This window comes from Myxocyprinus asiaticus, chromosome 31, assembly GCF_019703515.2.
Source record: "Myxocyprinus asiaticus isolate MX2 ecotype Aquarium Trade chromosome 31, UBuf_Myxa_2, whole genome shotgun sequence".
Lineage (NCBI taxonomy): Eukaryota > Metazoa > Chordata > Actinopteri > Cypriniformes > Catostomidae > Myxocyprinus > Myxocyprinus asiaticus.
In genome coordinates, this window is record NC_059374.1 from 44,427,725 (window position 1) to 44,443,141 (window position 15,417).

At 34.0% G+C, this 15,417-nt stretch overlaps 1 protein-coding gene and 1 long non-coding RNA gene across 3 annotated transcripts in view; both read right to left on the reverse strand.

Annotated features, from left to right (window-relative positions):
- LOC127421827 (RNA polymerase II-associated factor 1 homolog) overlaps positions 1 to 9,804 on the reverse strand; it is an 11,806-nt gene extending 2,002 nt beyond the window's left edge. For both annotated transcript variants that reach the window (XM_051664991.1, XM_051664990.1), the window contains exons 1-12: positions 9,634 to 9,804; positions 9,341 to 9,370; positions 7,091 to 7,183; positions 4,567 to 4,688; positions 4,410 to 4,476; positions 4,209 to 4,311; positions 3,975 to 4,079; positions 3,817 to 3,885; positions 2,371 to 2,474; positions 1,712 to 1,828; positions 1,335 to 1,463; positions 1,131 to 1,236 (exon numbers count right to left, since the gene is read on the reverse strand). In XM_051664991.1, coding sequence (XP_051520951.1) covers positions 1,131 to 1,236; positions 1,335 to 1,463; positions 1,712 to 1,828; positions 2,371 to 2,474; positions 3,817 to 3,885; positions 3,975 to 4,079; positions 4,209 to 4,311; positions 4,410 to 4,476; positions 4,567 to 4,688; positions 7,091 to 7,183; positions 9,341 to 9,370; positions 9,634 to 9,680 — 1,092 coding nt within the window. In that variant the 5' untranslated portion in view covers positions 9,681 to 9,804. The remainder of the gene's footprint in view (positions 1 to 1,130; positions 1,237 to 1,334; positions 1,464 to 1,711; positions 1,829 to 2,370; positions 2,475 to 3,816; positions 3,886 to 3,974; positions 4,080 to 4,208; positions 4,312 to 4,409; positions 4,477 to 4,566; positions 4,689 to 7,090; positions 7,184 to 9,340; positions 9,371 to 9,633) is intronic.
- A 1,731-nt stretch (positions 9,805 to 11,535) lies between these two features.
- On the reverse strand, positions 11,536 to 14,356 carry LOC127421850 (uncharacterized). The gene is made up of 4 exons (XR_007894105.1): positions 14,109 to 14,356; positions 13,778 to 13,906; positions 12,346 to 12,390; positions 11,536 to 11,920 (listed from the first exon to the last, which is right to left on the reverse strand). It is a non-coding gene; the product is annotated as an uncharacterized LOC127421850 (long non-coding RNA).
- Between the last annotated feature and the right edge of the window lie 1,061 nt (positions 14,357 to 15,417).

Consider the following 15,417-nt stretch of genomic DNA (forward strand, 5'->3'; position numbering starts at 1 on the left):
TTTTTTTCTCATTGTATTTTCGTCAACAGTATGTTTTAATTAAAACCGTTCAATTTTCATCATGATGCGTCTTTGCCTCGTCTTCATTATTGTTGACAAAATAAAAAAAAACTTTTGCCAACAAGCATTTGACAGTAATTTCGCTGACGAAATTAGTATATAGTATGATACAAATACAGTGTTAAACTACCACAGATAAACTATTCCTCTATTTCTTATATTAAAAAAATGTACGTTTGAAAAAGAACAAGAACTAAAACATTTAACAGAATGTTCATGCTGTTCTTTTCCGAACAGTTAATCTAAATGGGGACTGATGCTGTCAAGCTCCAAAGTCACCGACAGTGACTTAAATTTGGGTCTGTTCCTCACACAAAGCTATCATGAGACTTCAGAACACTTGAATATTGCATATATGGACTAATTTACTTTTAAAGCTGCTGTAAGTGATTTTTTTCATGGAAAGGTATTCCAAATTTGTTCCTACTCCCTGAAAGTTATTAATGAAATAAGTGTCTGTGAGATATCTCACCGGTCTCTGTGACATCACTAGACTCTGTAAACAACAAACAAAAATGTGTCTGCGGTCTCTGACGCTTTCTGCCTGTCAATCATTTTGTGCGTTCTCACAGTATTGTAGTTTCAGAGAATTATTGAGGCTTAATGCCATTTTTATGCCATGTTGTTCATAACAGTTGTCAGATGAGGGCGCTGTTTTACTGCTGTTGTTTTTGACAACCGTTTCTGCACAATATCGGTCTCAATAATGCTCATTTCGTATCTTTGGAGGGCGGGGTTTTGGAATGAGTGGGTGTGGCTAATCCATCGGCTCAGCTTGTGGAAATTCTAAAATGGCTAAAACTGCTTCCAGCACCTTTAAGATACTTTAATGGAGCTTTGTTTGTGTCGAAGTCACTGTATGTTTTCATTGTATGGAAAAGAGCAGCGTGAACATTATGCCTAACATCTCCTTTGGTGTCCACAGGGTTAGTGTAACAACATGAGGGTTAGTAAATGATGACAGAATTTTCATTTTTAGGTGAACTAGCCCTTTAATACTAACTGAAACTAAACTATATTTGAAAAATTAAAACTCAAAAATAAAAATGAATGTTGTAGTGTGCACTGACCTGAGCTTCCAGCTCTTTCTCGTTCATGTCTCTGTGTTTACACACCAACACAGCATTCATAGATGACTGAGCGCCAACCTTCGCCCGCCGCTTGCTCAGACGCACCCTAACACACACACACACACAGCTCATTAAACTCTTCACAGCACAAGTGTGAGTTTGTTCAGTGTGGGGGCGGAGCCCGTCTGTGTGATTGACAGTTACCTGGTCTCCAGCTCATTATAATAAACTCCATCGCTGTCTCTGAAGATGAAGAAATAATTCTCCTCGTATCCTTTACTGGCCTTGTTCTTCACGTTCCAGTTATACTCACGAGCGATTTTATAATCGTACCTGCACACACACACACACACACACACACACATTACAGATATCTGAGTGGGTGTAATTATCAGATCTGATTACATTTTCAGCTGCGAGTGATCAATTCTTTGTTCGTTTCAGTGAATCAGTTCAGAAATCAGATTCAGTGATTCTTTTAAATCATATATGCACAAGTGTTCACAGAAGGACATCTGTTTATTTGAGGAAATTATTGAAAAGAAAAGAAAATACACATTGTGATTGAATGTGTGCCTTACACTTCATCAGGCATGTACTCCAAGTCCTCTTCGACGTCTCTCTTGCGTTTGCGCATCGTGTCCTCGTTCGGCAGGAAGTACGCCACAAACTGATTCCCCTCTTCATCCATCATACCCCTAAACACACACATGAATAAAACAGACGTTAATAACAGACATGAAAAAAAATTATTTAATGCATGGATAATTTTTCCTACTTCTAGGTAGGGTTGGGCGATATGGCAGAAAAAAAAAATCGTACATTTTATCTAGAAAGTACTCATTGCATATCAAACAGTTTGTGTGTATATTCATAAACCGCTGCAGACAGAGACACGCCCACTCTCTTGTGCAGCGCAGCAATATAAAATCATTTATCATTATCATTTAACTTGCAAAGTTTGTCAAAATCATCATTTCCCAAATGTTGGCTATAGATGCAGTAAAACACGTAAAGAACAAAGCAATAATTAACGAGCGGCAGATGTTTGATTTCCCCATATATATCCTATACATTTGTGTATGTAATCCTATTATGAATATTTAAAGAAGACCATTCATCATCATGTGCAGAACGCAGAGAACAGTTATGGTCTGATTAAGTTGGTGTATACATGCATGTTGGACGAAGTTGAGCTACAATCACACTGAACAATCATACTGTAAATACACACACACACCTGATCATGGCCTGTGACATCATATCCACTCCCGCTGGTGCAGAAACATCTTTAGGTGCCGGATCAGAATCAAAGATGACTTGAGCACACGGATTAATCCACATCTGACAGACAGACGGAGATTTGAGCATTTCAACTAATGGACACTTTTCTCATTTCCAGGTTTGGATTTCAGAGGTAAACTATTGCAGCGCAAATTTCAATAACAGTTATTGGGCGACCACATTAAGTTAACTGTCACTCCGTCAGCAGCTGTATTCTAAATGTATTTATGTATTAAAGTATAATGTAGTAAATTTAAACAAATAACTGAAAATATCAAAAGTTTGCTAGATTTATGCAGCTAAATAAAGCATAAACGCATCATCACAGTCTGTGAAGAGTCCATATACTGAGCCAGAGATTTCTCTAATTGTTTTATAGTGTGTGTGTGTGTGTGTGTGTGTGTGTGAGTGAGTGAGTGTGTGTGTGTGTGTGTGCGTGTATGTATGTGAAAGTGTGTATGTGTGCGTGTGTGTATGTATGTGAATGTGTGTGTGTGTGTATGTATGTATATGCATGTGAATGTGTGTGTATGTATGTATAAGTACGTGTGTGTGTGAGTGAGTGAGTGTGTGTGCGTGTATGAATGTGAATGTGTGCGTGTATGTATACATATGTGAATGTGTATGTGTGTGTGTGTGTGTGTGTGTGTATGTATATGTACGTGTGTGTGTGAGTGTGTGTGAGCGAGTGAGTGAGTGAGTGTATGTGAATGTGTCTATGTGTGCGTGTGTATGTATATGTATGTGAATGTGTGTGTATGTATGTGTGCGTGTGTATGTTTATGTATGTGTGCATGTATATGTATGTGTGTGAATGTGTGTGTGTGTGTATGTATGTATATGTATGTGTGCGTGTATGTATGTGAATGTGTGCGTGTGAATGTATGTGAATGTGTGTGTATGTATGTGAATGTGTGTGTGTGTGTGTGTATGTATGTATATGTATGTGAATGTGTGTGTATGTGTGCATGTGTGAATGTGTGTGTGTTTATGTATGTGAATGTGTGCATGTGTGAATGTGTGTGTATGTATGTGTGAATGTGTGCGTGTGTGAATGTGTGCATGTGTGAATGTGTGCGTATGGACGTATGTGAGTGTGTGTATGTGTGCATGTATGTGAATGTGTGTATGTATGTGTATGTATGTGAATGTGTGTATGTATGTGAATGTGTATGTATGTGTATGTATGTGAATGTGTGTGTATATGTGTGCGTGTGTATGTATGTGAATGTGTGTGTATATGTGTGCGTGTGTATGTATGTGAATGTGTGTATATGTATGTGAATGTGTGTGTATGTGTGCGTGTGTGTGTATGTGTGCATGTATGTGAATGTGTGTGTATGTATGTGAATGTGTGTGTATGTATGTGAATGTGTGTGTGTGTGTGTGTGTGTGTGTGAACCTTGAAGTCAGGGAACACAGGCAGAACCTCCACTGGTGTGACTCTGGGTTTACTGTAATGCTGAGAAATCTGAAACATTTCAAAAGAGAAAAGTTAATTTACAAACACAGAAACGTAACATTTTAAAATGTGTATAATAACTATGTGTGTGTACTGACAGATTTCTGTGCGTCCTCAAACGTCTTCTCAATAGCAGCGATCTGACTGTCTCTGTCCTTATAGATCTCCTCTTCTGTGAACTGCTGCTTCACTGACACACCGATCCCACACACACACACACACACACACACACAACAGGTCATGTGACAATAAGCTCAAGCCATTCTTCATATTAAGATGTGAGACAGATATTTGATGTCGGCCAGTAAGACAGATTAGTGCCGTCTCACTCACTTCACTTCCACCTTCTCGTTGGAGACGCCATATCTGTTGAACTCTGTGGAGATGTACTCCGTCTTTCTCATCCACGGCACCACCTTCGCATGCTGCTGTGACCTGAACACACACACACACACATTTGTGTAAGAGCTGGGGGTCAAAGGTCAAATAATGATGTCTCAAACCCATGAAACTCTGAAGTTCATCTCTTGTACCTCTTTGAGCTGGATGCAGCCTGAATCTCCTCTTCCAGAAGTTTCTCATCAGCAGGATCCAACAGAACTGAAACAAACAAGTGTTTCGGAGGTGCCTGAAGTGGTACGTCTCAATGTTGATGAGAGGTTTGTCTGTGTGTGTTTGTGTGTGACTCACTGTTCGGGTCGATGCGGTATGTATCAGGGTTAATAAGGTCGATTGTGACGCCGAGATCAGGTTCAGTGAGCAGCTCGTGTTTGTGTTGTTTCTCTAGTGATGTGGCTTTATACTGCACAAACCTGCAACACACACACAACAGACACAGTCATATTCCACAAGATCTTTAAAATGATTATTTTCTCATCATTTGTTCACCTTTGTGTTGTCTCAAACTAGTATGACGTTCTTTCTTCTGCGGAACACAAACAGATATTTTGATTGAGACATGGGGTTGTTGTGTTGATACAATGCAAGTCAGTGGGGTCTTTTAACACATTTTTAAGCTCCAAAAGGTACATAAAGGCATCATAAAAGTAATCCATACAACTCCAGTGGTTTAATCCATGTCTTCTGAAGCGATATGAACAGTTTTGGGTGAGAAACAGACCAAAATTCTCATGATAGAATCTCGTTCACACTCTTCCTCGTGCATGTGCGGAGCGCTGTATACACACCAGGCATGGTGTTGGCAGGTTCACGGCTTTCTCACCCTGTCGGGCTATTATAAAAATGCAGACATGACTTAAAATGACAAAACGAGTCACAGGTTGAGTTTTTGGGGATTTAAAATGTATTGCGGCCATCTAAAGGTTAATAGTGTTGATAATCACTAGAAAACTAGATTAAAAAGTTTGTGTACAAACTTTAGGTTGTCTTGAAAAAGTCTGGTCTGAAAGTTTAAGATAGATAGATTAGATAGATAGACAGACAGACAGACTGAAAATAAAGAGTGTAAGACAGATAGACAGAAAAGACAGACAGATAGACTGAAAATAGAGTGATGGAAAAATAGACAGACAGACAGATAGACAGAAAGACAGACAGACAGAAAGGCAGTTGCTAAGGTATCCTGAGTGGTTGCTTGGGTGTTGCAAGGTGGTTGCTAAAGTGTCCTTGGTGATCGCAAGTGCGTTGCTTAGTGGTTGCTAGGCATTGCTAGCATGTAGCTAGGCAATGCTATCATGTTGCTAGCATGTTTTAGCATATAGCTAGGCATTCTTAGCATGTTGCTAGCATGTCTGGCATGAAGCTAGGTGTTGCTAGCATATTTATAGGCATATTTAACATTTTGTTAGCATCTAGCTAGGCATTTCTAACATGTTGTTAGCATGCTTTAGCATGTAGTTAAGCAATGCTAACATGTAGCTAAGCATTGCTAGCATGTTAGTAACATGTTTAACATGAAGCTAAGTGTTGCTAGTATGTTTTAACATGTAGCTAGGCATTCTTAACATGTTGCTAGCATGTCTGGCATGAAGCTAGATGTTGCTAGCATGTTTCTAGTCATATTTAACATGTTGTTAGCATCTAGCTAGGCATTTATAACATTTTGTTAGCATGCTTTAACATGTAGCTAGGCAATGCTAACACGTTTTATCATGTAGCTAAGCATTGCTAGCATGTTGGTAACATGTTTAACATGAAGCTAAGTGTTGCTAGCATGTTGCTACGGATATTTAGCTTGTTTTAACATTTAGCTAGGCATTGCTAGCATGTTCCTAGCATGTTTTAACATGTAGCTAGGCAATGCTAACATGTTTAGCATGAAGTTATGTGTTGCTAGCATGTTGATAGGCATTGTAAGCATATTTAACATTTAGCTAGACATTGCTAGCATGTTGCTAGCATGTTTTAAATGCAACGTCTTATTGATTTATAACTATAGCTGGATTCAGTACCTGGCAACCGTGCGCAGTGTCAAAGAAGCTTGAACTGCGTCAAGATTTACTGTAGGGCTGCATCTAACGATTATTTTGATAATCAATTAATCTAATGATTATTCGAGTATTCGGCGATTATTGCAACGATTAATCGTTAGCTCTTAACCGATTATTCAGCTTGTGCCTGACTTAAAATGTTGTATTAAACGTGCTTACTAACAATAAAGAGGACAAAATCATCTTTTAAAAATACCACTAAATGACATTCACTGAATTAAAGGAAAAAATACTTTTTATTAAGTTTAATTCAGTAAAGAAATTCATTGCAAAAAATCCTCTTATCAAGTGTTTTTGCCTTGTTTTCCATTTAAAATGGTCTAAAAATCCTTAAAACAAGATACATTTACTTGCGGTGTATAATGGGGTGAAGACTACCCTCTCTCACCTTTCTGTTCACTTCAATCCATCTTTAACTTAAACTCTCTCTTATTAATAAAGCTGCATATTGAAACTTTTGAGAACATTTTTGTAGACAATTTTTTATTAACAATGTTGTCAATAATGTCGACTAATCATTTCAGCCCTAATTTATAGTGAATAACGACTTAAATTTGTATTAGTTTCTCACCCAAAACAAATCGTATCTCTTCAAAAGACATGGATTAAACCACTTGTGTAGTATTGATTACTTTTATGTTGCATTTATGTGTTTTTCGGAGCCTGAAAGCGTTGGACCCCATTGACTTGCACTGTATGGACAAAAACACCTCATATATCCATTAAAATGATGAGAGAATGATAATTTTTGTGTGATCAGATACCTGTGCTGGTCAAACGGATATGTGATGAACTTCGGATCAAACGGGATATCAGGAAGACTGTTGGCATATTTCACTCTGCACACCACACCAGATCTACATCACACCAACATAATCATTAGAGAGTAATTAATCATTAGAGTAACTTTAATCATTAGAGAGTAATTAATCATTAGAGTAACTTTAATCATTAGAGTAATTAATCATTAGAGAAACTTTAATCATTAGAGAGTAATTAATCATTAGAGTAACTTTAATCATTAGAGAGTAATTAATCAGAGTAACTTTAATCATTAGAGAGTAATTAATCAGAGTAACTTTAATCATTAGAGAGTAATTAATCATTAGAGTAACTTTAATCATTAGAGAGTAATTAATCATTAGAGTAACTTTAATCATTAGAGAGTAATTAATCAGAGTAACTTTAATCATTAGAGAGTAATTAATCATTAGAGTAACTTTATTCATTAGAGAGTAATTAATCATTAGAGTAACTTTAATCATTAGAGAGTAATTAATCATTAGAGTAACTTTAATCATTAGAGAGTAATTAATCAGAGTAACTTTAATCATTAGAGAGTAATTAATCATTAGAGTAACTTTATTCATTAGAGAGTAATTAATCATTAGAGTAACTTTAATCATTAGAGAGTAATTAATCATTAGAGTAACTTTAATCATTAGAGAGTAATTAATCAGAGTAACTTTAATCATTAGAGAGTAATTAATCATTAGAGTAACTTTAATCATTAGAGAGTAATTAATCATTAGAGTAACTTTAATCATTAGAGAGTAATTAATCATTAGAGTAACTTTAATCATTAGAGAGTAATTAATCATTAGAGTAACTTTAATCATTAGAGAGTAATTAATCATTAGAGTAACTTTATTCATTAGAGAGTAATTAATCATTAGAGTAACTTTAATCATTAGAGAGTAATTAATCATTAGAGTAACTTTAATCATTAGAGAGTAATTAATCAGAGTAACTTTAATCATTAGAGAGTAATTAATCATTAGAGTAACTTTAATCATTAGAGAGTAATTAATCATTAGAGTAACTTTAATCATTAGAGAGTAATTAATCATTAGAGAAACTTTAATCATTAGAGAGTAATTAATCATTAGAGTAACTTTAATCATTAGAGAGTAATTAATCATTAGAGCAACTTTAATCATTAGAGAGTAATTAATCAGAGTAACTTTAATCATTAGAGAGTAATTAATCATTAGAGTAACTTTAATCATTAGAGAGTAATTAATCATTAGAGTAACTTTATTCATTAGAGAGTAATTAATCATTAGAGTAACTTTAATCATTAGAGAGTAATTAATCATTAGAGTAACTTTAATCATTAGAGAGTAATTAATCATTAGAGCAACTTTAATCATTAGAGAGTAATTAATCAGAGTAACTTTAATCATTAGAGAGTAATTAATCATTAGAGTAACTTTAATCATTAGAGAGTAATTAATCATTAGAGTAACTTTATTCATTAGAGAGTAATTAATCATTAGAGTAACTTTAATCATTAGAGAGTAATTAATCATTAGAGTAACTTTATTCATTAGAGAGTAATTAATCAGAGTAACTTTAATCATTAGAGAGTAATTAATCATTAGAGTAATTAATCATTAGAGTAACTTTAATCATTAGAGAGTAATTAATCAGAGTAACTTTAATCATTAGAGAGTAATTAATCATTAGAGAGTAATTAATCAGAGTAACTTTAATCATTAGAGTAATTAATCATTAGAGAGTAATTAATCAGAGTAACTTTAATCATTAGAGAGTAATTAATCGTTAGTGTAACTTTAATCATTAGAGAGTAATTAATCGTTAGTGTAACTTTAATCATTAGAGTAATTAATCATTAGAGTAATCATAAAGAGTAATTAATCATTAGTGTAACTTTGTTCATTAGAGTAATTAATCATTAGAGAGTAACTTTAATCATTAGAGAGTAATTAATCATTAGAGTAACTTTAATCATTAGAGAGTAATTAATCATTAGTGTAACTTTGTTCATTAGAGTAATTAATCAGAGTAATTAATCATTAGAGAGTAATTAATCATTAGAGTAACTTTATTCATTAGAAAGTAATTAATCATTAGAGAGTAACTTTAATCATTAGAGAGTAACTTTGATCATTAGAGAGTAACTTTAGATAAACACGACTGTTAAATGAATTAATCAGTATAATAACGGAGCTGGAGCTCAGTGACGTCATCATCATTATCATCATCATCACCTCTCTGAGACGCTTCTGTGCGCTGAACTCCTGCAGAAAACACGAAATCACAAGATTATTGATCACAATGAGACATGATCAGATAAATAATCAAATAAAGATGAATAATTTCTGCTGGCTCTGATCAGATGTTTGTAAACACCGATGTTAAAGATCTGTGTGTTGAATGTGTTTATATCAGAGAGTTATGAAACTGTTTAGTGGGTTTAAATCAGTGTATTATTAATGCAATTCATATGTTTATATCAAATTACTGTATTTTGTAACGGGTTTGAATATGTTGTTTTTCTCACCGGTGTCCGTCTTCCCGCTGCGCTTGTGTTTGAATAGTGGGAGCCATGAAGGGCGAAATAAATGCGATTCGTCCACACGAATGATGAATAATAGCGCACAATTGTTTAATAATAAAGAATTTGGACGAGTTTAACAACCGTAGCGTGTATTTGACTTCCGCCCCGCACGCAGCTGCCTCACTCACTGCCTGAGTCAAATTAAACACCGGCTATTTTAAAATTCAAACGTGATTTTCATTATAGAATGTAATGTTTATCACTGGTTATTTTTCCGGTTTTTTTCTCAGTATGATGTAAATGTATGTGTGCTTTTTTTTTTTCGAATCAGATTCTACCAACATTCAACAAAGAGAGCGTAACGGTCAACTAGCGTGTTACGACAGTACGCCACTGTTTGCGGACACCATACAAATTAATGGAATGAGCCGTAAACCGACACCTACCTGTCGTACAAATGGTCCGCGTCTTCTCTTATAAAACAGCAATTTCATTGTAGGAAACTCCACATATTGTTCACTCCAAAAGGATTTAGTGTAAAATATTTAGAAGATTAATGGACAGCCTGTTAATACATTAAGTGATGGTCTGTTTCCTCACAAAAGCAGTTTATTCAGCGTAATGAAGCATCTCCTCCATAGACTTCCATTCAAAAAGAACAGCCTCTTGTCTCCTCTCCAGTGAACCGCCGCGTTATGCTATTTTAGGCTAAGCTTGTGGGCTCAAGCTTCAAACGGGCTCTGTACAGTATACCAACTTGTACATAAACAAAGAAATTAAATAACTTAAAAAGTAAAGAAAATCAATAACATAAAAAGTAATAGGGATTCTACTGTTCAAAACCATATTTATCTGAGAAAATATAAAAAATGTTATGCATCATTCCAAAAGCTCTGCACCAAATAATAATAATTAAAAAAAATAAATAATATATATATTAAATTTTTTCTCTCTCAATTGTTTTTCTGTCTACATTTTTTTTTATCTAAATGTTTTTTGAAATGTAAAAATTCCCCAAAAAATACACACCTTTGGCAAAATGTATGCTGTTGGCATTAAGACCTAACCTAACCCTAAAATGATCGAAAAAACAAAAATGAAAAACAAGGCTTAATACAAGTGCTCCATCTCTACTAAACTGTTGGCATCTACGCATAAAATAATCTCTGGTGTTAATGGAAAAGTTCCTGAAAGACACACAAACACCAATTTGCAACTTTATACATTTATACTCTTAGTATTTACTTTGATGTTCACATTTGTTTCTCTCCAGCAGGTTTTGCTCGTGTCGCCCAACAGCCTCCAATCAATGACTAACTATGATAATAAACCCTTTATTATACAGTATGGGGAAAGAGTTTATAACACACAATATTATTCTGAACAATGATTGTGAACTCATTTTGTATTATTATATTTTACAGTCGTTTGGATGTGAAAGAACCCCAGCTTTAAATTCTGAAAATATAATGTCAGATAAATTGATTTAAATGTCTTTGATAAATGTTATTACACTTCTGATTTTTAACACCTTCTCAGATTTTCCACAGACATTTTTATTGGAGTCGTCACATTTAAACATTGAATGGTCTACATCATATTGAAACTGTGTGTTGTGTAAAGTGCTATACAAATACAAATGTGACTTGATATTTTGTAGCTCTCTATTCTTATTTTTATAGATCACAAAGTGAACTTAATGAGAAAATAATATGAGACTCAAATGATTGAGTGAATGTGACTGTTTTTTATTTCCACAGAATCACATGCTGGAAATTATTTTTATTTCAGCAGAAATTCAAACTTTTTTTTTTTAAAGAAGAAACTGTTAAACTCAATCAGCAATAGTCCTGTGCTGTCATACATGTTCTAAAGATCACTGTACAATAAATCTATAATCATATGATCTGAAGTATTTTATTGTGTTGCCCTCTAAATAAATGAAAAATGTCTGTAATAAAACTGATTTCAGCATGAACAGTGTGTGTCTCCGTTACAGTTTATACACGTCTATAACATGGACACACTTTTTGAAACAACGTTTGTCAAAGATGTTTCTTTAACTGTAAATATGTGAGAGTGAACTAGAATCTCTACAGGCAGTTTCTAGAAACTCTTTAACCCACACATCATCACAAACTCTGATTGGCTCTCACTCGCTTCATGAGAGATGACATCACTGATGACCCTTCTGATCAAGCCACGTCTTCTCTTCCTTTGGTCTTGGCACGACTCTCCCAACGTGATGACATCACTTCCTCATGTTTGCATATGTGCAGAGAGATCAATTCTGCACCAGAAGAAGATAACATCTCAACCCAAACACTCATCTGATCTAGAACGGTTTAATAATCAACAGCACTGCATTTCACGTCTCATTTGTAGATTCAGGGAGGTTTGTTCATGTACAGTTAACAGTATATGCATTAAAAGTCTTAGCAAGTGTTGCGTGTTCTCAAGTGAATGTCCTGCTATTTGTAATGTAATGTGACTCGTGTACTGTATTAGAAGTGGCTTTGGTAAGAAGGCAAATTGTGTACAAAGAAATTATTTTGCAGATTAAACGAAAAATACATCTGGAAAGGAAGTTAAAGAACAGATTTATGGACAAGATATCAGTTTTCTTGAGTTTTTCCACATATGTAATTCCTCTACATCTGAGATTAAAGCAGGAAATTCAGATCTTTAATCTTCCCAGAAGTTAATAAACATCACCTGCTCAGCACATACAGGAACTGGCCTGGATCATCTGCAAACTCCCTGAAGAAACAACAACAAACATGACAAATTCTTTAACCCTTTAATCTCTGAAGGTGTTTTTAAAGACTTCCTGTTTCAGTGGAATACCCAAAATTGAAGGCTTATAACTAGGAAAAAACAAAAACAAGGGTTAAATGTTTGGTATCATTATAAAGAAAACTTAAAATCTTTTAATGATATAGATTATGAAATATTCTGACGCTGTCAGTCTAAGAAACTGCTGGAAAAAATAAATAAATAACAATTGAGCCATAAATGTACTTTTTCTTATTTTTCTGATTTGACATTATATATCTCTGGGTGTAAATAAGGCAGCTCTAAAAAACTGCTTTTGTTTATTTCCCAGTCATGTCAACTGTAACTGAGAAAATATTTGTGTTGATACGACAAAGCAATCAAAAGTTATAACATTACAAATATAATTAATCATAGTGTCCAAAAACATCTCCAAACAAATAAAACATAATAATTGTACATAAGAACTAATTACACATGCAAACACAACAATGACTAAAGGTTTGTATAGCATGCAGACATGATTTTAGTAATGAGATTTCACAGAATGAGTTTCATTCTGTGTCATTTGAGTCATCATTGAGTCTGTGTCATGTATTTGGCGCCATCTCCTGGTGGTCATATGTAACATTGTGCTTCATGTGGATTATCTAATGATCTATGCATCTGATTATCTTGTGTGTGGACTCGTTTGAAAGATAATCACCTCCTCTAAGTAATGGTATGTGATATTTTATGTTCTGTTTATTTTTCATGAAGTTATAAGTGAAAATGCGGCATATAAGCAACACCTTCATAATTGTTAAAGACATATACTTAGCTGTTACTCGCTATATTTTTGTCTGTAAAACAGATAGGCTGGTTGTATTTTACTCTTTGAGAGCTTTCCAACAACATATGACACATGGATATTTGATCAGTTTGATGTTTTTACTGATTGCAGTAATATGTACAGTGCAATTTATTTTATAAATGATCAAAACGGAACACTTCTGATTTATCTGCAAATTTCAAAGCACTTGTTCAGTTTTGGTCATAATGTCTACATGCATTGGAAAGTAGAGCTTCTAAGCTTTCAAACGATACCTATTTTGTGTTGGTCAAGAGTGCGGTTATTTTTATATTTCTTTTGTTTTGTCGCGGTCCATCCGAGCTTAAAGGGTTAAGAATATCACAAATGTTCTTTAAAGTTCAAAATATCTGCACTTTTTAAAATGTGAGTATTTATATGATCCTGAAAGTGTTTGAACATTGAGGGGGGGGCGTGTCTCCAGCAATATTCAGATCAGTGATCAATCAGTGTGGGTTTATCAGAAGTCTAAAAGCGTGATTAAACCCTCAGGACGTGTGTGAATGTGTGTGTTTGACTCACCTGGAGCCCCAGTGATAATAAACTCGGTCCTGATAGTACAAACACAAGAAGAGCCAAACACTGATGGTCTCCAACCAGAAGATCACAAAGAGAAACCAGACTGACGACAGCAGCAGCTCACACACCATCCTGAGATGAACATGAACATGAACATCATCATCATCATCATCATCATCACACATGATCAATAATAAACCCAACAAACTCAAGAGAATCAGACCAGCAAACCACCTTGTGCAGTTTTTCTTTCCAGAAGGAGAATATTAATTAAAACGTTGAATACACAGCCTATATATCGAAGATTAATAAGTTAACAAAGTGTATGACTGACCTGTTGATCGACTAAATCCACTAACAGACTGTAAAATCTCACATCAACATTGATCTATATCTAGTCGAGCCCGCGCTGCGCAAGCCTGTGCGCGCTCCCGAGGCCCGCAGACACACAAAATAAATTAAACTTTAATGAGTCAAACTGTAAAAATCTTCTTAGTTATTAAACTCATTAAACAGTAAAACACTGAACGCACTGATATTTGTTTATTCTGATCACGCGGAAGCTCCACTTCCGGACATGCGTGTTTGCGCCCATGTGTCAAAATAAAAGTCAAATAACGCTGATAAAAGTCCTCCATACAATTACAAATTTAAAGTACTTCTTTCGCATGATTGCTTTACATACAGTACTGCCAAACATCAGTACACACAATAAAATCAGTGATAAGAAAATAATATAATAATAATATTAACTTTTATGGGAGACCACCTTAGAAGCCTTTACTTTCCATTATTTAATTTCTCATTACAGAGGTCATGGCATAAATATCAGTCAAACCCCCAGAATTCACTGTAAGCCAAAGTGCACATGATGTGCAAACTGTCCTGACTGTCTGGATGAGTATACAGTATTTTATTAATGCCCAGAATCAAACCTTATGTCTGTGGGACCAGTTATTGTCCTTGTGTGGGCAGTGTGGAATACTAAGGGTCCCTGCTGAGTGGTCCTGGTCTCATTTAAAGAGATTAAAATGAGTACCTGACAAACCAAGTCCATATGAATGACTTGATGATTTAACCAGAAAACATTGAAATGCCATGTGTTAAAAAATGTTTAGAGAAATATACTTGTATGATAACAATAACAGTGATCATAATAATGACTCTTTTATTATTATTATTATTATTATTATTATTATTATTATACAACTGTAATGTTTCTGTAATAATTTCTTATTAATTCTTAACAAAAACGATTACTGTTATTATTATTGTTATTATTATTATTATTGTTATTATTGTTATTATTATTACTATTATTATTATTATTATTATTATTATACAACTGTAATGTTTCTGTAATAATTTCTTATTAATTCTTAACAAAAACGATTATTGTTATTATTATTATTATTATTATTATTATTATTATTATTATACAACTGTAATGTTTCTGTAATAATTTCTTATTAATACTTAACAAATACGATTATTATTAATATTATTATTATTATTATTATTATTATTATTATTATTATTATTATACAACTGTAATGTTTCTGTAATAATTTCTTATTAATTCTTAACAAAAACGATTATTGTTATTATTGTTATTATTATTATTATTATTGTTATTATTGTTA